Source organism: Cibotium barometz, chromosome 39 (genome assembly GCF_041138505.1).
Source record: "Cibotium barometz isolate CiBa-2024 chromosome 39, ASM4113850v1, whole genome shotgun sequence".
NCBI lineage: Eukaryota > Viridiplantae > Streptophyta > Polypodiopsida > Cyatheales > Cibotiaceae > Cibotium > Cibotium barometz.
The window spans coordinates 40,821,221-40,844,082 of record NC_141084.1 but is presented as its reverse complement, the minus strand read 5'-3'; the positions used below and the strand labels follow the sequence as shown (position 1 = coordinate 40,844,082).

The 22,862-nt window shown below is 44.5% G+C and overlaps 1 protein-coding gene across 4 annotated transcripts in view; it reads left to right on the top strand.

Annotated features, from left to right (window-relative positions):
- Positions 1-766: 766 nt before the first annotated feature.
- LOC147616093 (protein DETOXIFICATION 46, chloroplastic-like) overlaps positions 767-22,862 on the top strand; it is a 44,503-nt gene continuing 22,407 nt past the window's right edge. For 2 of the 4 annotated variants that reach the window (XR_015262678.1, XM_086778730.1), the window contains exons 1-5: positions 767-2,201; positions 2,422-2,516; positions 3,625-3,733; positions 3,845-3,900; positions 20,044-20,099. Coding sequence is in view for 2 of the 4 variants with exons in the window: in XM_086778730.1 (XP_086634856.1) it covers positions 1,442-2,201; positions 2,422-2,516; positions 3,625-3,733; positions 3,845-3,900; positions 20,044-20,099 (1,076 nt within the window). In the remaining 2 variants the exon portion in view is untranslated. The remainder of the gene's footprint in view (positions 2,202-2,421; positions 2,517-3,624; positions 3,734-3,844; positions 3,901-20,043; positions 20,100-22,862) is intronic. The other 2 variants (XM_086778731.1, XR_015262679.1) reach the window with 2 other exon arrangements.

Here is a 22,862-nt window from a genome sequence, read left to right as displayed (position 1 = left end):
TTGGTACTGAAAAAGACTTTCATCATTGAAGAGTCTGACACGTATCAAAACCAAAGTACATTCACAGCACAGATTGGAAGAGAAGCCCCACAACAACTAGTGTAGAAATGATTGGGGGTTCCAAGGTATATATTCAAATTATTTTTCTTCTTCTTTTTCTAATATAAAAGCCCCCTTTAAAATAATAATAATTTTTTTTTAACATCAGAAGTGAATTTGCCAGCCTGTTGTCGAGGGTAGTAATTACTTGTAATTTCAAAAAGGTGAAAAATAAACTACAAGGACGCTAGTGCTTTGGTGTAGTTAAAAAAAAGCTCTTGAAATATTTTATAGAGAAAGGTTCATGTTTATTTCTATTTATTTTTCCCATTGATTTTGCGGCCCCCTACCTTTTTTTAAAATACATTTTTTTAATTTTTTGCTTTTCATTTGATTATGCGAAATATTCATCACCTGTTTAAAACTAATGAAAGGCTTTGATGTGTAAGGATGCTTTATATAATATAAATTTAGCCTTGGAAAAACAGTTTGATGCAATTTACTTTTTATTTTTATTTTTTATTTGATTTTAATCCTTTTCACCTTTTTAAAACTACCAGTAGCTTTTATCCTTGGAAAGAAATGAGTTAGTTGCTCTTTATTTTTAATATTTTTTTGTTTGATTTTGCGTTCCCCGAAATATATGTGACCTTTTTTTAAAAATCTCCAAGTAAATTTTATTTTATGTTTTGTATTGTGAGGCGGCAATTTATTTTATTTTTAAAAGTGCAAATTATTTTATTTCTCCTTTGATTTTGCTCGCCAATTTTTCGTGTTGTTGGTGTCTGATTTCAGGACCATTTCTGCCGCAGTCTCCTCCACAGTCGTCTTCTTGTACGTCTTCTTAATTCTTCTTTCTCCTTCTGTGGAGGAAACTGCTACAGAAAATCTTGCAGACGAAGCCAGTGCATTAGCGCCAATGCACAGGTTTGCTTCAAACCGCTCCCTCTTCCTCTTGCTTTCACCTCAGCACTGATCGCTTCAAACCGCTCCCTCTTCCTCTTGCTTTCACCTCAGCACTGATCAGACAGACTTCCATATGTCTTGAGCTCTCTGCTTTTTTCTTCGTGTTTTTCCAGGGTTTTTTAGCAGACTCCCCCCTTCAGCCCAAGCTTGGCTTTCTTCTCAGCGACAAGCGGCTTTTTTATTTCACAAAGCACAACCTGCCTTGTTTGCCGTAGAAACTAGGAACTTTTGTGAGCTGCTCTGCGTTTTCAGGATTTCGTGTCAGAGTTTTGGGGTTTCGTATTAGAAAGTTTAGGGTTTCGGATCAGAGGGTAGAGGTTTCTTTCTGCTCATACGAGCATTTCTTCAGGCAAGGATGGGGTAATCTTTCACACTTTCTCCTGTTTCTGCATACTTTCTCTTTCCAATATTTTCTGCAATTCCACTATAGCCTGTTATGGGAAGTGCCTTCCAGCAGCTTGTCGGCCGAGTCCATATCCATTATCATACAGGAAGCTTTTCTGAGAAACGGCACAGGCTCTTTGTTGTTGATTCCATCAGTGGTCTGGGTGCAAATGTGTCTTTTCAGAGCGAGGGCCCTTCCACTCTGTTGAAAAGGCAAAGTTTGAGCTTGCCACTTCTATCAGCGAGATCCAGAAACAGGCCTGTGCAGAGAAAGCGTCACGGCAAGCTACAATGGAGGTGCTGTGAAGCAGGTGCAGCAGAGGCTTCTCCTTCTGCATCTGTTGAGTTCATCCGATCAGACAACCCTGCAGCCGCCGATGCCCCGGCCACCTCTTCACGGCCATCTCTAAGACTCCCCATTGATCCAAGCGATCTCGCGGTGGTACAATCTCTTGAAGAAGTGGAGAAGAAGCTTCTCAAGGCCATAGCTCACCCTGAGCCTCCCCCTTCTGCTGTCACCATAGAAGCTGTCATTGCTGAAGAAAAGCCATCTAACGGAGTCCACCTTCTACGGAAGAAAAGTCATGGAAGTGGAACCACCATCGCTGAAGAGTCACCTGGACAGAATGCCACCAATGAGGAAGCCCTGCAGTTCCTCAACGGAGATGAAGGCAAGGGCCTCCTGCAACAAATGGGGGATATTGTCATGTTTGCTGGCCCTGCCCTTGGTATCTGGCTGTCTGGGCCAATGATGAGTCTAATCGACACAGCGGTCGTTGGCAACAGCAGTTCACTTGAGCTTGCAGCTCTAGGTGTGTTCCATACATATAATTTGTAGCTGTAGGTATCTGACTGTCAACTCAATTGAAGGCTTCTAAATTTTCAAGGGATTCAATTTAGTGATGTATCTACGAGAATGCAATTACTAGGGTGAGCATGTCTTTATATGTAACTCTGCAGCCATACCTTAACGACTTAAGTAGAGCAGTTTAAAATCTAAATAGTGCATGTGTTTATCACATGCAATTTCAGGTCCAGGGACTGTGTTCTGCGACCAGTTGTGCTACGTGTTCATGTTTCTCTCTGTTGCAACTTCCAATCTGATCGCTACTTCTCTTGCAAAACAGGTTAGAAGCGAGTTTATGTGTTGCAACTTGATTAATAGTTTTATTCAATCCCCCCTTTGTTTAGCATGCTCTAGAACGAAACGGTTCCTTGGTGTGCTAGTTTTTTTGATGATGTGTGAATTTTAGAATCCTTTTGCACATTGCATATGTCAGAGTAGTCCTATGGTGTGCTGGTGTTTGACATTGTTGTTTATAGATATATGTTCATAGTTATTTGCCTGGTTCCATTGCTATAAGCATTCTTTCAAAGCACTCCATAAGGTAAGGCTATAAAGTCACAAAAATCACAGGAAGAAATGTATTGAGCAAACCTTAATTTCATTGCATACTGTTATTGAGGGACTGGGCTTACCCTTGTTATGCTGCAAACACTCTTTGTCCAATTTGTTTGCTAGCGGGTGTATATTAATCTTTTCTATCCAAAGCGGTGCAATTTGCCCTACCAGGTCCTGTGTGTGTGTGGGGTGTGTTCATGTCCTTTAGTGCCAACCTTCAATATGGCTGAGTCTGCCCTCTGCCCTTCACCTCTAGAGAAGTGATAGAAACTCAGTTCAATGGTTTTTCTATGTAGATTTGTCTACTTAGGTGACGTATCTTTATGCATGAGCTTGCACCTACTCTTGGGTGCTAATGATGTGAGTCGGATGTCATAGCTTGTAGTCTATGATATGTAGTGATGTAGTCTGTGATATGCATGATATTTGAAGCTCTGTGAGTAGACTCTTGTGGAGTCAAGATGGAACTTTGGTTTTTGTTAAGCTTGGGAAATAACCTGAACTTATATCGGTATATACTCTCGTGGAGTCAAGATCATTGGAGGAGTTATTAAGCCCTGCATGTAGTAAGTTGTTACAGGTTCATTCAGCGTAGATGTCACCCTTATCTTGCAAGGATGTTGACGTAGGAAAAGAGATTGTCCTAGTAATATGTAAGTAACGTGTTACATGGAAGAGTGTAAATTGAACCAGTTTTACATGGGAGAGCAGATGCACATCTTTCGGGCTCACTTTCAACACTTTAGAACTTAAAAACATGGTTTCAACAGGCACAAGGAGCCCAGTAGCTTCCATTTTTCAAGAGTGGTTGCAACCCTTTCTCTGTTTTGCAGGATGAGAAAAGAGCAGCACATCATTTGTCTAGGCTTCTTTTTGTGGCTTTAGCTTGTGGAATTGGAATGTTTTTTCTCACAGGAGCATTCGCTGAGCCACTTCTCAAAGGTAAACTGTAACACGAGTGATCGTGTTCAACTGTAGCTCTCTTTAATGAACGAGCATGGAGCCAACGCTATTACAAAATTTATTTTAAGTTGTTGGTTGGTTTGTGTTCAGGATTTGTCGGACCTCAAAATGCGGGTTTAGCTCCTGCTGCTTGTTCGTATGTGAAGGTACAGTAATCATCTATTTTAATCAGTAGCAGAGGCCTTGAAGTAACTTTTGCATTGCATGTTTAGTATTTCCTTTTTTTTTTTTTGGCAACAAAAATTCATGTTTGTCCTGTATTGGAAAGCATTGTAAACGGCATGGTTCCACAGCATTTGCATGAAAAAGAACACAAAAAGAACTCTCATAAAATCCTGGATTATAAACATAACGCCCAAGATGGCTTTTGCAACTCACACAACGCACTCAAGCTGCCAAAAGTTTTCATCAAAAAGCAAAACCCTCCAATTTGAGGTATTATTGTGTCCAAGGACAAGATCCTTAACGGTCCCTAATTTTTCCTGCACTGACCCTACAAGGCACGTTTTTATCCTATTGCATGTGAAATATGATGTTTAGTGCATTCTCAGATCCAACAGTATCCCTTATAAATCCAATAAGGAGAATTTCTGAAGTAATGCCAATCAATCTTCTCTAAGCACATGTTATTTGTAACATGGCTATTAAGAGAAGAAATCTGGGCCATTATCTGGTTCACATAGCTTTCTCCTAGGAGGAGCCAACCATTGTTTTTCTGTTTGACGATACAATCTACTTGCTAGGGCACACCAATTGAAAAGGTTGACAGGAACACTGATTTCTTGCTATTAGGGATCCTACATTGGGGCCTGAGCAGGATACAGATTAACGGGAGAGTGACAGGGTTACAAGTATTACGTAAGGAAGATGTAACTTCGAAAGTGAAAATGGATGATGCATGATTTGTGGGGAAGGTCCCCAATATGGAGAAGACGACATTCATCACTGTTTTAAGTGTGGAGGTACATCTTGTGGTGTTTAGGAGGCCTATTTTAAAATACAGTTTTCCATCATTAAGTGACATATATGGTAGTGCGGGAGAAAAAGGTGGAGCCAGAAAAGGACAAGGAAAGGAGGAACTTGGAAGGCAACTTTTGTTGCACAAAATTTCTTATAGAGAGGCTTTAGACTCATGTTTGTATTTGCTTCTCATACTCGGTATGAATAACGATCACAGTCTCTTAGATGTTCCTAACTAACATCCCTTGCTCCATTCTCTTCCATTCTTACCACAGCCAATGTGAGAGACACCTTAATGGTTCTTCATAGTCTAAAGACCAGGATGGCATGCTTAGCGAACGCGTTACATGTGTACAACCTAGTCGGTCATCAACAAGAGTATACCCATTTACAAGGCTGGGGACTCCATGGAGGTGGGGACTACTGTTTTTGGTCTAGATTTTGTACTTGAGTCCACGGCATGGCGACAGTAGGATAGATTGAGCAAATGCATGTCAAACCCTCGATTTTTGGTTCGTTTAGTCTGTGTGCCGGCTGGCTGGTGCCTAGCTCCAAACCGTCAGCATGCTGTTTTTGCCGTCAAGCACGCCATCAGACCCACCATCGAACCCAACTTCGGACCCGCCTTCAAACATGTCATTGCCCCAATCAAGTCAACAACCATATCAGCCGTTGGGCACACCTTCCGAACTACCATCCAGCACGCAAGCTATACATATTTACTGCGAGGACTTTCATTTAGGAGGCACCTTCTAGGTCTGAGAATGTTGTAGTCACATTGTAGCCTTTTAAAAGGCCTTTGTTATGGTTGTTGAGATATCGAGTTTAACTAGTGTTGCATACATTGATGACTTGTATGGGTGATAGCTTCCGCACTTACGCTAATGGCATGGTTGGTGAGAGTATGAGTGATATGTCGCCAGTGGTTTAGAGGTTGTGTGGTACTGTAATATGCGGAAGCTTCGGAGAAGAATCGGTAACTTCAATACTCAGAATTCAGCACTCTTTTCGCGACGGAAATTAACGCACAAACTGAAAGGAGATGTGCAGAAAATAGAGAGAGAGAGGGAGAGATGGAGAGGACACAGTATTGGGTCCCAATTACCCTCTGTAGGGCCCCCACCACGGATGGTGTATTTGCTTTATTAGAATGATGTAAATCTGAAAAGAAAATACAGAAGTCTTGACCTTTCTTGGCTGGGAAATCCCTGCCCTTGACCTTCAGTTCTCCACCCCTTTGTGTAGCAACTCCCTTGGCTTGTCTAGCCCTTGATTTGCTTGAGCTCTTGGTGAATAATGTGATGATTGAATGGGATTATGGCCTCCACTATTTATACTACTTCCCAACAGCAGCAGTTGGCCAGTAGATAAACAGGGGCCAGCACCAAAGTCCCACGACTTGTGAAAAGTCAGCAATAAATGTTGGAAAAATCACCAAAAATGCTGCGCATTACTCCCTAGATGGCTGGGCATCATGCGCCTGCTTCATGAATGCTGGGCACAGCCTTTGCCCACAATCCAAGGGCTGGACAGCGTGTATGGGCTGCCCCATAGTTGCCCTATAGCCATATAAAGGCTGTAAACTCCTGGAAATAGCCTTATCTTTGCCCTAGGGCTGTCCTACAGCACCTCCATGGCTGGTGGGTTCAGCCTGGGCCTTCCTGGCCCTCATGGGGGTGGTTCTACACCATTCCCATGCCCACACTAAGATCCGGGGTAGCCCTATGGGCTGGCCTCTTGTTCTAAACACTAACTACTCAGTGATCTGGCATCCGGTACCATACCAGATACACAGAATCACTGACATTATTCTAGAGGGAGACTCACAGCGCGGACTGGCACTGTTTCATGTGCAGGACAGTGCACACCTGACCTTGGACTCATGTGCAGGACACACCTGACCTTGGACGACTGAGATGGATGCCGGATAGTCTTCGAAAAATTCTCTGTTGAGCCATACCGCTTCATGAGTTCCTCGGTCCTGAAACTTCGTGAGGAACTGTCGTAGTCTTCGGTCGGAGCCATGCTTGAAACGGTGCAGAAGGACCTGCTTTGGAACCATAACTTTTGCTTCATCCACAATGTCTGGTTCCGCTTCGTCTTTGACCTTTGAAGGGGGTGGACCTGCATATGGCTTTAACCAACTAACATGAAATACATCGTGCATAGTCCAACTCGGAGGTAGCTTTAACTGCATAGACACCTCATTAATCTTTTTTCGAATGGGAAAAGGTCCGAAGCTCCTGAAAGACAATTTTGGGCATCGCTTGCCCACCTGCTTCAATCTTTGCTTCATTATCCGAAGATAAACCCAATCTCCTTCTGAAAACTTCATATCCCTTCGGTCTTTATTGGCCTGTCGAGTGTAGGCTTTTTGTGCTTTAGCCAATCTGTCTTTTACTGACTCTAAGATCTCCTGGTAAGACTCCGTCACTCTGTTCGCCTCCGGTACTGAAGACGAAGTCTTGGTTAACAATGACTGGAAAGGTCTTCGAAATGTTGCCTCATATGGAGTCCTGCAAATAGTTGAAGAAAAAGAATCATTCAAAACAGCTTGAACTAAAGGCAAATACGATTCCCACTTACCTTGCTGATCGTGGACATACACTTCAGCACATCAAAGGCCAACTGGTTATATATCTTTATCTGGCCATCCGTCTGTGGGTGGAATGCACTGGAAAAATTAAACTTAGTACCAAAATTATCAAACAATGCCCTCCAAAAAAGACTGGTAAACTTGGCATCTCGGTCTGACACTATGGTTCTAGGAATCCCGCCAATCGGGTACCAATGCCGAATGAACAACTGGGCAACATTCTCGGTGGCTCACATTGGCCTTGCAAGGAATAAGCATAACAAATTTGCTAAACCTATCAACAATAGTTAAGCACTACGTATTACGCTTACTCGAATTGGGAGGCAGATTCGTGACAAAGTCCATGGAAATGTCTTGGAAAGGACCCTCAGGAATTGGCAAGGGCTGTAACAACCCTATCTTCTTTTCACGAGGAGCTTTCACCTTTTGACAAATATCATAGCGTTGTACATATGTAAACACATCACGCCTCATCTTTGGCCAATAGTATTGCCGTTCTAATTTCTCCAGAGTTGAATTCATGCCCCTATGACCACTTGTAATGGCGTCATGGGCATCATGGAGAAGAGCTGCCCTGAATGACTTCATGACACATAGTCGGTAGTTATCAGGCTCTACGAGCAACTGCAAAATTGCAGCTTATACACAGTGATCTTTGTGGTCCCATGCAGACGAAGTCTTTAGGAGGTTGCTTCTATTTTGTTACATTTATTGATGACTTCTCTCGTATATGCTGGGTCTATCCGTTGACACAGAAATCACAGGTATATGATGCATTTTTGGCCTTTGCAGCACTTGCTGAAACAGAGTCAGGATGCAAGGTTAAGACTCTCCGTTCTGATCGAGGGGGGGAATATATGTCACACATGTTGAATTCCTTTCTTGAGAGTAGAGGTATCAAACATCAGTATACTACTCCTTATACTCCACAGCAGAATGGGGTTGCAGAAAGGAAGAATCGGTCACTCATGGAGATGGCCAGATGTACGCTAAAGGCAAAGAAGCTACCACATATCTTTTGGGTGGAAGCTGTCATGTGTGCTTGTCATATTTTGAATCGATGTCCCACAAAGGCATTGGTTTCCATTACTCCTTTTGAGGCTTGGCATGGCCGCAAGCCTTCGGTATTACATTTTCGTACTTTTGGGTGTCTTGCATATGCACACATACCCAAAGAGTTGAGGAGGAAGTTGGATGATAAAGCCACAAAATGCATTTTTGTTGGGTATAGCCGTGAGAGCAAGGGCTACCGGTTATATGACCCACTATCCAAGAAGATAGTCACTAGTCGGGATGTCATTTTTGATGAAAAATCAGAAATATCCATGGCTGGTTATGATGCAAATCAGGTTGAAAATGATGTGTTTGCAGGTCTACTACCTATGGAGTTTCATTCCACAGTTGGTGATCCAACTCATGAGGGTACAGGATAGCCAGCCAATCATGAAGGTGGTGCAGAAATTCAGCAGCAAATTGAGCCAGAAGTTGAGCCAAATATGGGGCAGCAGGCACCACAGGTCAGACACGTACCTAGATGGTATTTGAGGACATTACAGGACAGCCATCTAGAGGGTCCTCTTGCTGGTCATACTCGTAGGGAGACAAGGACCAATGAGCATGCACACATCATGGATTTGAATATGGTTATGGTAGCCAGTTTACAGGATGATGATGAGCCTGATTCATTTGTGGATGCACGAGACAATGTGCATTGGAATAAAGCCATGCAAGATGAGCTTGGTTCTATTAAAAGGAATCAAACATGGGATTTGGTTGATCTGCCCAAAGGCAAGAAAGCCATTGGTACTAAGTGGGTCTATAAGTTGAAAAGACATGCAGATGGATCCATTGACAGGTACAAAGCCCGTCTAGTTGCAAAGGGCTATGCACAGAAGAAGGGCATTGATTATGAGGAGACATTTGCTCCTACATCCCGTATGTCGACACTTAGGTGTGTCATTGCATTGGCTGCACATCGTGGGGACCTCGAGGAGGAAGTTTATGTACATCATCCCATAGGTTTTGTAGAACATGGTCATGAAGGGAAAGTATGCAGGCTGAAAAAGGCCTTGTATGGTTTGAAACAAGCTCCATGAGCTTGGTATGCAAAGATAGATGCTTTCCTACTCACTCAAGGATTTGTGAACAGTCCATCAGAAGCCACTTTGTATGTACAGAAAGATGAGAAAGATCTGCTGGTCATCAGTCTTTATGTAGATGATCTTTTATTAAATGATGACAAAATTGCAGCTTTTAAAGAGAGACTGCAACAGACATTTGACACACGTCTGATTTGAGTCTCGTACACTACTATTTGGGCATACAGTTTGTGCAGGATAACAGAGGCATTGGGTTGTTGCAATCTCAATATGTTGCTAAACTTCTGGAGAAGTTTAAATTTCAGGATTTCAAGTCTATTAGCACTCCTATGGAGGCTGGGATGAAACTGTCACTACAAGATGACAGTATTCCTTTTGATGCCTTACATATGCTCAGGCTGTTGGGTGCCTTATTTACTTGTGTACTACACGGCCAGATATTCAGTATGCCGTATCTCAGATGAGTAGATTCATGCACAGCCCGCGATTGTCACATTGGCAAGCTGTGAAGCGTGTATTCCGGTATTTGCAGGGTATCTTGTCTCTTGGATTGCTTTATCCTGAGGGGGGTGACATGCAGTTATATGCTTACAGCGATTTAGATTGGGCTGGTGATTTTGATACCAGACATTCCACTAGTGGAAATTGTTTCTTTCTTGGCTCTTCATGTATTTCTTGGCTAAGCAAGAAACAGACCACAGTGGCCACTTCGTCTTGTGAGGCAGAGTACAGAGCAACCTACACTACTACTGTTGAGTGTGTCTGGCTGCGTCGTCTCATGACTGATATGGATATTTCAGTGGAGGAGCCTACACCTATCTATACTGATAGTCAGAGTGCCATTGCTGTGGCCAGGAATCCTGTGTTTCATGCTCGCACGAAACACATTGAGATTCACTATCATTTTGTTCGGGAGAGACTCCAGGCAGGTGATATCAGTCTGATCTACTGTCCTACAGATCAGAATGTGGCAGACATCTTCACCAAGGCATTACCACGTCCGAAATTCGAAGCATTCCGAACTGCTTTGAATTTGTTTCCTTTTGGTGGATGATGTACAATGATCACATATCACTCCAGGGGGGTTCGTTGGGTTTTATGTTGTGTATGCACCCAGAGGAGTGCTAGTGATCATCAATACATTACTGGGGCACTTTTTACTTCAGTTAGTGGAGGTTTTTTCCTCCAGTTTAGCTTAGTTTCACTTATAATAGTTTATAAGTGATTTGGTCCACCTGGCACATTTTATGGCCGGACATGTGAACACATCTTTTAGGTCACTTCATTATGTGGCTATTGTACTTCACTTTATCATACTGAATACTAGAGTCGTGTTCACTCTCTCTCTGCTTCCCACGTTTTCTGTTTTGCAGTACCTCCAAACCCTAACCCTAACTGTTAAGCACCTTCAAACCGTAGCTGAAAATACCAGTATGTCGTCCAAAAATATGAACACACACTTTTCAATCAAATCCCGGAAAACACGCATCATCATGCGGTTAAATGTAGTTGGGGCGTTCGTCAAGCCAAATGGCATGACCACGAATTCATAGTGGGCTCGTTCCGTACGGAAGGCTATCTTGGGGATGTCCCCCTCCACAATCCGTACCTGGTGGTACCCACTCTTTAAATCCAGTTTTGAGAACACCTTTGCTCCATTCAGCCTCTCGAGGATGTAGTCAATTCGAGGCATCGGGAATCTGCTCTTGATAGTCAGCTTGTTGAGTGCATGATAATCGACACACAAATGGGAAGACCCATCTTTTTTCTTGACAAATAAGATCGGTGCTGCAAATGGCGACACGCTGGGGCGGATGAAGGCAGATTGCAACAATTCTTGGAGTTGGCGGTCCAACTCCGATTCCATTGCCTTAGAAAGGCGATACGGAAACTTGCTCGGGGGTTCCGAGCCTGGGAGGAGGTCAATCCTGTGGTCCTCCGGTCTAGATGGGGGGAGCTGGGGAGGGAGGCTGTCCCGAAGAAAAATCTTCTGGAACTTTTCATGGAGAACCGATTACTTCTCGGAAGCATTGGCAACCGTCTGGGCTGTCTGGATGTAAATCATCGCACACTGTGCGCCTTTCTTGACTGCTCGCTTAGCCTGCAACAACAAGTGACTTATGAGCGGAAAGTTCCGAATTCTTGGCTCACACTTAATGGTCACCGGGGCGTGTGACACCTTTCGATTGATCTGGAACGTGTGCTTGTCCCAATTGACATCAGGAAGAAACTTGTGAAACCACTGAATACCTAAAATTATGTTTGCTCCTACAAGAGGGGCAACCATAAAGTCACGCACAAACTCTATGCCCTGAATCACTAACTTAGCACCTAGAGCTTCATACTTGACGCTCGTTGTCATACCTGTGCTAAAACCCTCAACGTGTTTATCCACTGAAGTCAGCTCGAAACGGGCACGCCTAGTTGCCTGTTCTGTGACCACATCCTCCGTGCTGCCGCTGTCAAACAAGACAATGACTTTCTGGCCACCTATGTAGCCAAAGGACTTGAGCAATTCGTTGCGCTCATACTCCTGGTCATGGGCGCCCTTCTGCTTATCTTCGAGCTCCCGGCTAATAATTGCTCCAACTGAAGAACCGGGGTTTGAAGAACTAGGGGTAGCTGCTGGGGTCTGTGTGGGAGCTGAGCTCACCACGGAAGCTGTGGAGGCAGCGGCGGCGGGCTTTGGAGGCTTCTTAGGACAATCCCGAGAAGTATGTCCTTTTGTATGACAAAAGAAACATCTACCCTCCTTGTACTGAGAAAGTTCCTCAGCACTTAACTTGCCACCTGTCTTGCTTGCCTCCGCTTTCTAGTCTGGAGTAAGCTTAGACGCATTGTTCGAGTTCTTGGAGTCAGAGGCTCCCGGGCTCTTTCCTGGGGAAGACCCCGTCTGGTTCTGGCTTTTGCCCCCCGAGGCGGTAGCCCTGGGAGAAGCCGGCTGGAAAGTCTTGGGCTTGCCACCATTGTGTTTCATTTCTACACTCTGCGCAAGCGAGAGTGTGTCTTCAAAGGTGGCTGGCCTAAACATACGCACCTTCCATTGGATTTGTGTGTCCAGGCCATACAAAAACTGCCCTTTCTTGTCCGTATCAGATAAGCCTAATTGAAGACATAAAGTCGAAATTCTATTGGCAAACTAAAGGACTGGTTGTAGGTTCTGACGCGCTCCCTTGAACTCGTCTTCGAGTCGCTCAAGGTAGTGGGGCGGTAGAAACCGCTGCTTAAGGTCGCGGACAAACTCGTCCCACACATAAGCTGCCATACCTGCTCTGGTGTGGGCATGAGCCCACTGAGTCCACCAAGGAATGGCCTCACCTTCCAAGTACCAACCGGCTAAGATCTGTCTGTCAGTATCTGTTTTCCTAACTGCAGCAAAGTAAGCTTCAAATTGATGTAACCATGAATAAAGAGTTGTGGGATCAAGTTTACCATCATACTTACTGAAGTTCATTTTCTCGGGAAAATGATTCGAGGGCGCCGTCGGTGTCAATCTGGCGTCCAAGGCTCTGAGGTAACGCTTGTGTTCCACGCGTCGCATGGCTTCGTCTTCTCGTTGTCGGATCTCCAATGCACGCATCTGCAACTCGAGCAAAGAGCTTGGCTGCGGCTGTGACCCCGCGAGAGGGTCCCTGTGGTGTTGAGGATCTGGTATCTGGGATACGGAAGGAGAGGGAGAAGGAGATGGAAAACGCGATGCTGGAGAGCGGGTACGCTCCTCCAGAGCCAAGATCTGTGCCTTCTGCTCATCCAACTTGGCTGTCTGTTTTGCGATTGCTCGCATCATCTGTTGGAACATGTCTGTGACACTCAAGCCTGGTGCCCTAGCTGGGCTGACTGGTACACTCTGGTCCCATGGTTCTTGGTCTCTCTCGTCGTCGAAGCTCGCCATAGCAGGAAAATGCAATTCCTTTCCGGAACGCAATCTGACCATCCACTATCTGTGTGGGAGACTTCCGGAGGCTTCCAGAGGCTAAAAACCAACCGTCCTTTGAGGGACAGGAGTCACTACGAAAGGGGTAGTCCACCGGCGTCTAAAAACCAACCACACGAGCGAGAAAATATTTTGGTTTCTTTGCTGAATCTTTGTACTTGAAGTAGGCTCTGATACCACTGTAATATGCGGAAGCTTCGGAGAAGAATCGGTAACTTTGATACTCAGAATTCAGCACTCTTTTCGCGACGGAAATTAACGCACAAACTGAAAGGAGATGTGCAAAAAATAGAGAGAGAGAGGGAGAGATGGAGAGGACACAGTATTGGGTCCCAATTACCGTCCGTAGGGCCCCCACCACGGATGGTGTATTTGCTTTATTAGAATGATGTACATCTGAAAAGAAAATAAGAATTCTTGACCTTTCTTGGCTGGGAAATCCCTGCCCTTGACCTTCAGTTCTCCACCCCTTTGCGTAGCAACTCCCTTGGCTTGTCTAGCCCTTGATTTGCTTGAGCTCTTGGTGAATAATGAGATGATTGAATGGGATTATGGCCTCCACTATTTATACTACTTCCCAACAGCAGTCGGCCCGTAGATAAACAAGCGACCAGCACCAACGTCCCACGACTTGTGAAAAGTCAGCAATAAATGCTGGAAAAATCACCAAAAATGCTGCGCATTACTCCCTAGATGGCTACTTTCTTGAATTGTTTGAGTCTTTGCTTCATGATCTTCAAATAAACCCAATCTCCTTCCGTGAAGGTACTGTCCCAAGGATGTTTGTCAGCCTCGTGGACTTGCTTTGTTTGCGCCTTCTGTATTTCTTTCCGAACTAGCTGCAATATTTGGTCTAAATCTTGAACCACCTGGATTGCACCATAGTTCCATGTGGAAGTTTCAAGAGCTCAGGTCATCGGGTTAATAACCGGACGACCTTATACCACTTCAAAGGGAGTCTTCTTGGTGCTTAGATTGTATGATTGATGGCATGCTTCACCAAAGGCAAGAACTCCTCCCAAAAAGTTTGATGGTCCTGACAATAACACCACAGTATTGTGATCGTAGTCTTGTTCATGCTTTTGCTTTGGCCGTCTGTTTGGGGATGCAAGGTAGTATTGAACTGTAACTTCGTCCCCAAACTAGAGAACAAGACCCTCCAAATGTCTCCAGTGAATTTTGGATCCCTGTGGTCAATTGTTCACTCTTGGCTAGCACTTCGCCTACAGAGAAACGTTGTGTGAAGTACAATGTTGAGGAAAGTGGATGAATATGACGATTTGGCTACCCTCGTATATATATATATATATATATATATATATACATATATACATATATATATATATATACATATATACATATATATATATATATACATATATACATATATATATATATATACATATATACATATATACATACATACATATATACATACATATATATATACATACATATATATATATATACATATATATATATATATATATATATATATGCATCAATGCTCCTAGTCGGCTTGTAGTACTACTGTTGGCCACTTGTACTCGAGATTGCCATGTCATCATTGCCATTGCCATGCCACGTGTCCTCTGGGTTGTTCGACTTTGCCTATTGGTTGCTATCTTGTGTCACACATTGCATGTTACGGTTATCCAGACTAGGCCGCAAATTCGTCACAAAACCCATAGATGTATCATGGAATGGTCCTTTGGGCATTAGTAATGGCTGTAACAAACCTACTTTCTTCCCACGATGCTTTCACCTTTTGACAAATCGGATAATGTTGCACATAATTGAACACGTCTGGGCCTAGGGAATTACCTCTCTATCTTCTCCAACGTCGAGTTTTGTTGGAATGCACATCGAAAATATGAGACAATTGTTGTAGAGAACAAAAGTCGGAGAGAGAGAGAGAGTGAGAAGCTGTATAAACTCTGCTATATACAAGATCCGGTACAAATTAGGAGTGGGGGACCATGGGTGGTATTTATACCACCCACCTATGCTGGTCGACCAGGAAAAAAGACAGCCGACTGGTTGCTGGTGATATTGTTTCAAGACATGCATTGGCCTTGCTTATAAGGTACTTGGCTATGCCATCGAACTTTTGGAAGATGTGGTCCTAGCTCTATTGTCGGTCACTCCATTACGCACGTGGCATCATTTGAAGCCAGCACAATGCCTCCTAATCAGTGCAAACCTCAAATTCGCACCCATATAGGAAATGTTTCCTATGTTTTAGGGGCTGGATCACAGTAAGGAGATGAGTCCAATAATACAAAGTGGTGGGATCGAGTGTTACTGTTATACTTATTGAAGTTTACCTTCTCATGAAGATGAGTTGCTAGTACCACCCTTTAATCCAGAGCTACAAGGAATCGTTCGTGTTCCACATGTTGTCTTTGGTCTTCTTGCTCAGCAGCAGGAGTTGTTGCTTCACCGTCTGCCTTTGTCCGAATCTCCATCTCTCGCATTTGCAACTTGAGTGGAGAACATGCTTGCTGCGTTAACCCCTCATTGGAGTTAGTAGAGGGAGAAACTAGAGAGTGGGGAGGTAGGAATGGGGGAAGAAGAGGTTATCGCTTCTCCAAGGCTTGGATCATAGTTTTCTACTCAAGCAATTGATCTCCCTGTTGCTTCATGAGTTGCATGAAACTCCAGAACATCATTGTCAGATGGTCCCCACTAAGAGCAGTGCTCCCTCATGCCGTTGTAGAAGTGACAGCCTCTTCCTAGATTTGGTGTTCTCTCATTGTTGGAGGTTGCCACAGTGGGAATGGTCAAGGTTCTTCCATACCGCAAACAATCCATCCACTATGTGTGTGGGAGACTGGTCCGGTTGCGTTAACCTATCCTTCAAGGGATAGGAGTCACACTGGAATGGGGATTGCTTCCGGTGTCTCTAAGCCAAATACACAAGCGATTTTTCTTGGCTGAATCTCTTCACCAAAAGGCAAAGCTCTGACACCACTGTAACATGTGGAAGCTTACAGATGAGGATTATACTTAAATAAGCCGGACGGAACTGACCCTGGAGACCTTCACTTGGCTGAGGTAACTCTCAGCCTGAAGATGGCCCTTGATCTTCACCTTCCACCTTGCCCTTGGCTCCTACTGGCTGTCCAATAGGCCCTTGAACTGTAACTTGCGGTGCCCGGGGGACTGGGGCCTTTGACACACTTGTTGATACCATCAATGCATATTAAAACATTTAAACATGGCCGCAGCCTTAACACATATCCATCAATGCTGAAAATGGAGCTTTCACATGTGACACCGCATAGAGGCCGGAATGCCCCCCCTCCCTTGGAGTATTTTACTACCCAAGGAGAATAATATCATGTACAAGCTTTGCGGCCCTTACTCTCCCCACAGGAGATGTTGGATTATCCATATACAAATGCCATAACACAGCCCAACACGAGGCAACCAAGCCGGATCACAGGCTGTAGAAATGTTGAGTCAATAATATAATCCATATACCTCCGTGTGGGTACTGATTCTTCCCCAAAAACCATGGGTATGTATGCAATAGTGCTGGTTACAACAGGTTTAGCTCTCCATTCAGCCGGTATAGCAGGTACAGTGGCTGGTATAGCCAGAATAGTGGATGGCACAGCAGGTACAGTGGCTGGTACAGCAAGTACAAGGGCTGGTACAGCCAGAACAATGGCTATAAAGGTTGGTATAGCATGTACACCAAGTACAAGGCTTGGTACAGCAAGTACAAGGCCTGGTACAATCAGTACAATGGCTAGAACATCAGTTACAACAAGTACAAGGGCTGGTGCAACAAGTACAATGGCTAGAAATCATAATAAATGATTAAATACCCTTGCCTTCAGTATTTCTTCATGATGGAAGCCTCCAAAACAGTCCCCAATAGCCGGTATACTTCATGGGCAGCCTGAGAGAGAGAGAGAAAGAAAGAAAGATATATTAAGTGTCTACTAAAGACCCAATGGGCCTATGAGACCAAAGTGGTACAATAATGTCCATGGTATATCTCATCATGCCATCATTAGGGCAACCTGTAACGGTGGTAGAGGCTAGTGTTGAGTAAGAGAGCCTCTTTTAATGAAGAGAGAGGGCTCCAATTTATAGATTTGGGCCTCCCATGAGCTAAAATGCAAAGAGAAGGCTATAATGACAAGTGGAGAGCCACACAATAGTTGAAGAGACAAGTGTGAGGCCACTTGTCTCACTTTGATCCACTTTCTGACAAGTGTAAGGCCACTTGTCTCACTTTGATTCACTTTCTTGCCACATGTCCCAATCTAAGAGATGGGTTCTCCCATAATCTTTACCTCTAAAAATATCCCAACTAGTAGTCCATAGGTACTTTGGCAACTCTTGGTATTTGCTCGATTCCAGATGTAATGACGCGAACATAATTTCCATCAAAGTCGAGCCAAAAATAGCAAGTCTCCCAAAATTTAGGGAGTATGGTCCTTTGTATTATAATCCCCCATTCCCAAAGCTTGTACTTTCCAAATATTTAGACGTCTTTGAGTTCACCAGACCTCTTTCACACGTGGAAATGTCCAGGCTGGTGACATGAACCCTTGGCACTTTTGCAGAAATATGAGATGATTTATGACTGGATTGAAGGGCTGAATATATACTTCTCCATATGCTGCAGTCGGCCAGGTCCCTTGGACAAATATAATTCCAAAACTCCCATAAATGCTGGTTGGCCTGTATGTTTATTCCCACGACTGGATGGACAAGCCTCTATGCTGGCCGACTACGAGTATATGCATGGCCCTAGGGTTGCCCGATTGGGCATTAAGCCCTTGGCTGGCCCTTGCTGGCTCTTGGGCAAGCCCCACATGGCTGCCCATGCCCAAGGCTCTTCAAAGCTATCCTGAACCTAGATTGGTGCGTGTGCATCCAGCTGGAAGCCTAATAAATGCCCGGTACACCTCTACATCATTCCAGAGGGTTACAAAGATGTGCGGGACACACACTGACTTCTTGTGTGGGACATGCACACGTGACCATGATCATGTATGGGACTTGTACACTTGACCATGACGCTCTACAATGGATCCTTGGCAGACTCGTTCTGGATGAGGGCTCACAAGGGGCTAGTTTACCACTCTTAAGTCTTGCAACTGTTGTACTGATATGCCCACGTGCCACGTGGTATCAAGTTCGGGATGCACGTGGCACATTGGCTCTGCTATGGGTAGGGTGTTGTTTGTGCCAAAGCAACAAGAGCTAAATATGGGGCAGAATATTAAGGTTTGTGTGTTATGGTGGGTGGAATGCACAGTGCCAACATATGTGGATTTGAACGTGGGACAGATGCTTCCGGCAACAATTGGGGACGTTCTCTTCTTTTCAAATGCCTGTTTTCATTGCAAAAGGATCGAACATTATGCAAGAGTTTGTGTTGGGAAAGCAGAAGATAGAAGTACACGATTGGAAAGCCAAGGAGAGGAGGTGGTGGAATCACAGATGTCGGGAGCTCCAAGTGGATCACGATTCTGTGGAGAGCCATTATAAGGGGAAGATATGGAAAAGAGTGAGCAAAGTGGGGTAGATCACAGTCAAGGCTGAGGTTCAGGGGGAGGGGCAGCTTGATACCCCCCTAATTGCAAATGTAGTGTCCAGTATGGAGGGCATGTCTGGGGAGCATGAAGAGGGACAGCTCGATACTCATCTGATTGTTGATGAGGTGGCGGGGATGGAAGGCAAGTATGAGATAGGAAAAGTGGAAGAGACGCCCTCTCCTCTTGTAGCAGGGAGATTAGTGGAGGCTCTGAGGGAAGAGCATGACATGAAACGGGTGGTTGGTCGTTATGATCCAATCCTCCAGAAGTTCAGAATTCCAACCAACTGATTGACAAGGAAGGGATAAAGTTTCTCATTTTTTATTGATGGGAAGGTGATGCATGAGGAAGAGTTCTTGGAGAGTAACATGTTAAAAGTCCAAGAACTCAGCTTCTTTATGTAAGTGAAATTAAAGCCAAGAAAAAACAGTCCAAGATATAGGTTAGATGCTTGCCCTTTAGATGGACGTGAAACCTGGATGTTCTGATGTATGTTGCCTGTTCTAGTTCTAACGCTATATCTAGCACTCTTTTATGGACTGGATTCTGATTAAGATTTAGAGGTTTGAGAAGACTCAATCTCCTCTCTAACTCTTTATTTGATTTAGGCTTAACCTCTAGGTTTACCCACATGCCTCCTCACTTGTTCTAGTTCTAACACTATATCTAGTGCTCTTGTATGGACTGGGTTCTGATTAAGATTTAAAGGTTTGAGAAGACTCAACCTCCTCTCTAACTCTTTATTTGATTTAGGCTAAACCTCTAGGTTTGCCCGCATGCCTCTATTGGATTCCTTGCCTGCTTTAATTCTAAAATTTTCGATGACAGAGACCATAAGCATGAATTGATGTACTCAAATAGAGTCATGTCTTGGATTCTTTAAGTGAATTTTTGCTCAAATTCTCAAAAGATAACCCTATTTCGTGTAATTATTTTAACTATGCTTTTATGTTAAAAAATGGAAAAAAAAAATAGCAAGAGTATAAGCCAAGAGTTCATTAACAATCAACTATTCTGTACTGTACAATTACGTGCACTCTGTAATCATAACATCTTAAGTTTCAATTCAGTCCGTTACAGTTTGGTTTTAAGATAATTATTCATGCACCTGTGGATACTACTTCTGTTTCTTTCTGCAGATTAGGGGTCTTGCATGGCCTGCAGTTTTAGTTGGCATGGTTGCACAAAGTGCAAGGTAAATTTTCCCTCTGTGCCGTGCTATAAAAATAGGATTCTTTTTCGTACATACGGCAAGGCATGTGAAGGATGAACTTGTAACAACTTTAGGATGATGTTTCTTAGAACTTTAAAAACAGTCAAGGTTATGCCTACATTTGAGATTTTTTTTCTTGAGAAACCTTCATGCAATTCTTTTTTACTTGGGGGGATGACTTATGAATGGGAGGCCACCCCTACAATGGCGACCCATTAGATCCAAATGACTACGACGCGATCATGATTAGCCGCACATTGGCCCAACTTTACGGAACAGTGTTGGAGTATGAGGTCAGCACCTTTGCAGAAAGAAAGAAAGAAAGAAAGAAAGATTTTATTAACGTCTTCCAAAAGACCAAACTCGGCCTATGAGACAAATCAGTGTACCTGTGTGGGGTATCCTCTGTCATCCCAACAAAATGAAAAAGTACTGAACTAAAAAGTTGAATCTGGGTGTGCAATAAGTACAATGAGTGGGGGAGGGGATGGAGCTCTACTACTAGGAGAATGCAAAGCTATATGCATGGAGTATACAATCATGATATGCAACCTAGCTAGCTCCATCCTGTACCATACTGGGGGTTTAAAATGATATACATCAATGAAGGGGGTGTCCACAGCTCCCTGAAGAACATGCCTGGGTCTGCTCTGAAGCGAGCCAGTCGCTCCGCACCCTCTTTGTGAAACTGATCTCTGATCTCTGTCATCTCTCTCTGGTATAGGCGTGGTGTCCGAAAGCCAGGTGTCCTCTGTCTCCTGTGGGCTCTGAGTGTCTCTGCTCTCTGGAGAGTAATTCCCTGCTGTGTAGGGGCTGGGAGTGGGGTGGATCTCTGAAAAAATGTAGTAATCTGTGTTTGTCGTCCCCCCTCTGGAGCTGTCTGAGCCTGTAATGATGTCTCTCTGTGACGCTGTATGTCTAGAATGAATCTCCCCAGAATGCGCTGATCTGCTGCCTCAAGGAGCTGGCGTAGGGAATGTGGCTCTGTGAATAAAATGGGATCTCTCTCTCTCATGGCTGTATATGTGCTGCATCTGCATACATAATGCTCCTCACTCTCCACCTCCTCTCTGCACAATCTGCATACCCTCTCCTCTCGGGGGATCCGTGCTGCTCTGCGAGTCTCGATCTCCAATCGATGTGATGAGACTCTAAGCTGACCAATAGCTACTTGGGAGCCGTGTGGTAAAAAGCCCTCCATGTATCTAGGCCTCTCTATAAATCCATCATCAGTGATACTCATGAAGTGATCTCTGTAGTACAGCATCTTCGGTGGAAGAGGCTGTGTAGGTGATATCCATGTCTCTCGTGTATAGAGCTGCCATAGGTCCTGTCTCAATACTCTGTTCCTCTCACTATGAGAGAGACGGATATGTGGTGCATCCCTGTCATACTGGTGGTAGGTGATCCATGTCTAGGCCATGCTGTGAGAACCAATGTGTGACCTGTGCATACCATGATCCTCTGTCTCCTGCCTCAGCCAGTTGTCTAGATGCCTCAAAAGCTTTGTATGACAATCTGTCCTGTGGCATCTCTCTAAATCTGTCTAGCAGGCATATAGTGTCTGGAATATGGCCTCTACCATCATAGGAGGCGCAACAAACTCTGCTCGGATAATGTCATGAGATACTGACGGTTTGCTGCGTATCATGCGTGCCATCATGAGGGCGTGTGGTCTCTCTATTTGTGTCCACCAATGGGTAGCAAGGCCTGGCGCCCATACCGCTGCTCCATACATCAGTGCCGGTGTGACTAATGTGTCAAATAGCTACCCCTTCGTCCGGGGCTCTTGAAAATGCGCTTGGTGGCATTGTCTCTCTAGCATAGCCAATGCTGCATATCCCCGTGTCAATCTAGCTCTAGCTGCTGAACCCATGGCGAAGCGCGTGGCTGCTGCAGAGAAGGTAACCCCTAGGTACACGTATGATGTCACCACCTCCACCTGGCGTCCTGCGAGAGTGAATGTCAGCTGACTCCTGCCCTGTCTCGATGTATGAAAGACCATAACCTTGGTTTTCCCAAGGTTCACAGTAAGACCCCTATGTGTGCAGAAATCATCGAGTGCATGTAGATGTTGCTGTAGACCTCCTGAAAACTCAGACACTAATACAATATCATCAGCATAAAGCACAATATGTACTGAGGTACCTGCTAGATCAACTCCATCTCCGCCTCCCCGTGTAAAAAAGTCAGCCACCTCATCAATGTATAACCCAAATAGCGTGGGGGAAAGTGGGCATCCTTGCTTCACACCAGTGGTGCTAGCAATAGTCTCGGACATACCTCCTGGGCATCTAACTCGCCCAAAAACCTGCTCAGATAATGCATAGATGCCCCATGTCATATCTGCTGGTATGCCAAGAAACTGCAGGCGTTGAAAGAGCCTCTCCTGTGGTACCGTGTCAAATGCCTTGCGGAGGTAAGGAAAGCTCTCCTGAAGCCTGCTTGCCCTGATGAGCGTAAACCTGCTCGCTTAGCATATAAGCTAAGCTCTTGCTCCAACACTGCACCATAGAGTTTGGCCAACACGTGGCCAACCATAACCGTCCTGTAGTTGCTCGGATCGAGCATATCCCCTGTTTTGTGGATCGGCACAATGGTGTGCATCGTCCACTCCACAGGCAAACCCTCTGCTAGTGCCCTGTTAAACAGGTGTGCAAGAAAAGGAGCCAAAGAATCTACTGCATATATGAGATGCTCACCCTGTAGGCCCATATGGTCGGCGGCCCGTCCATGCGGTAGGCG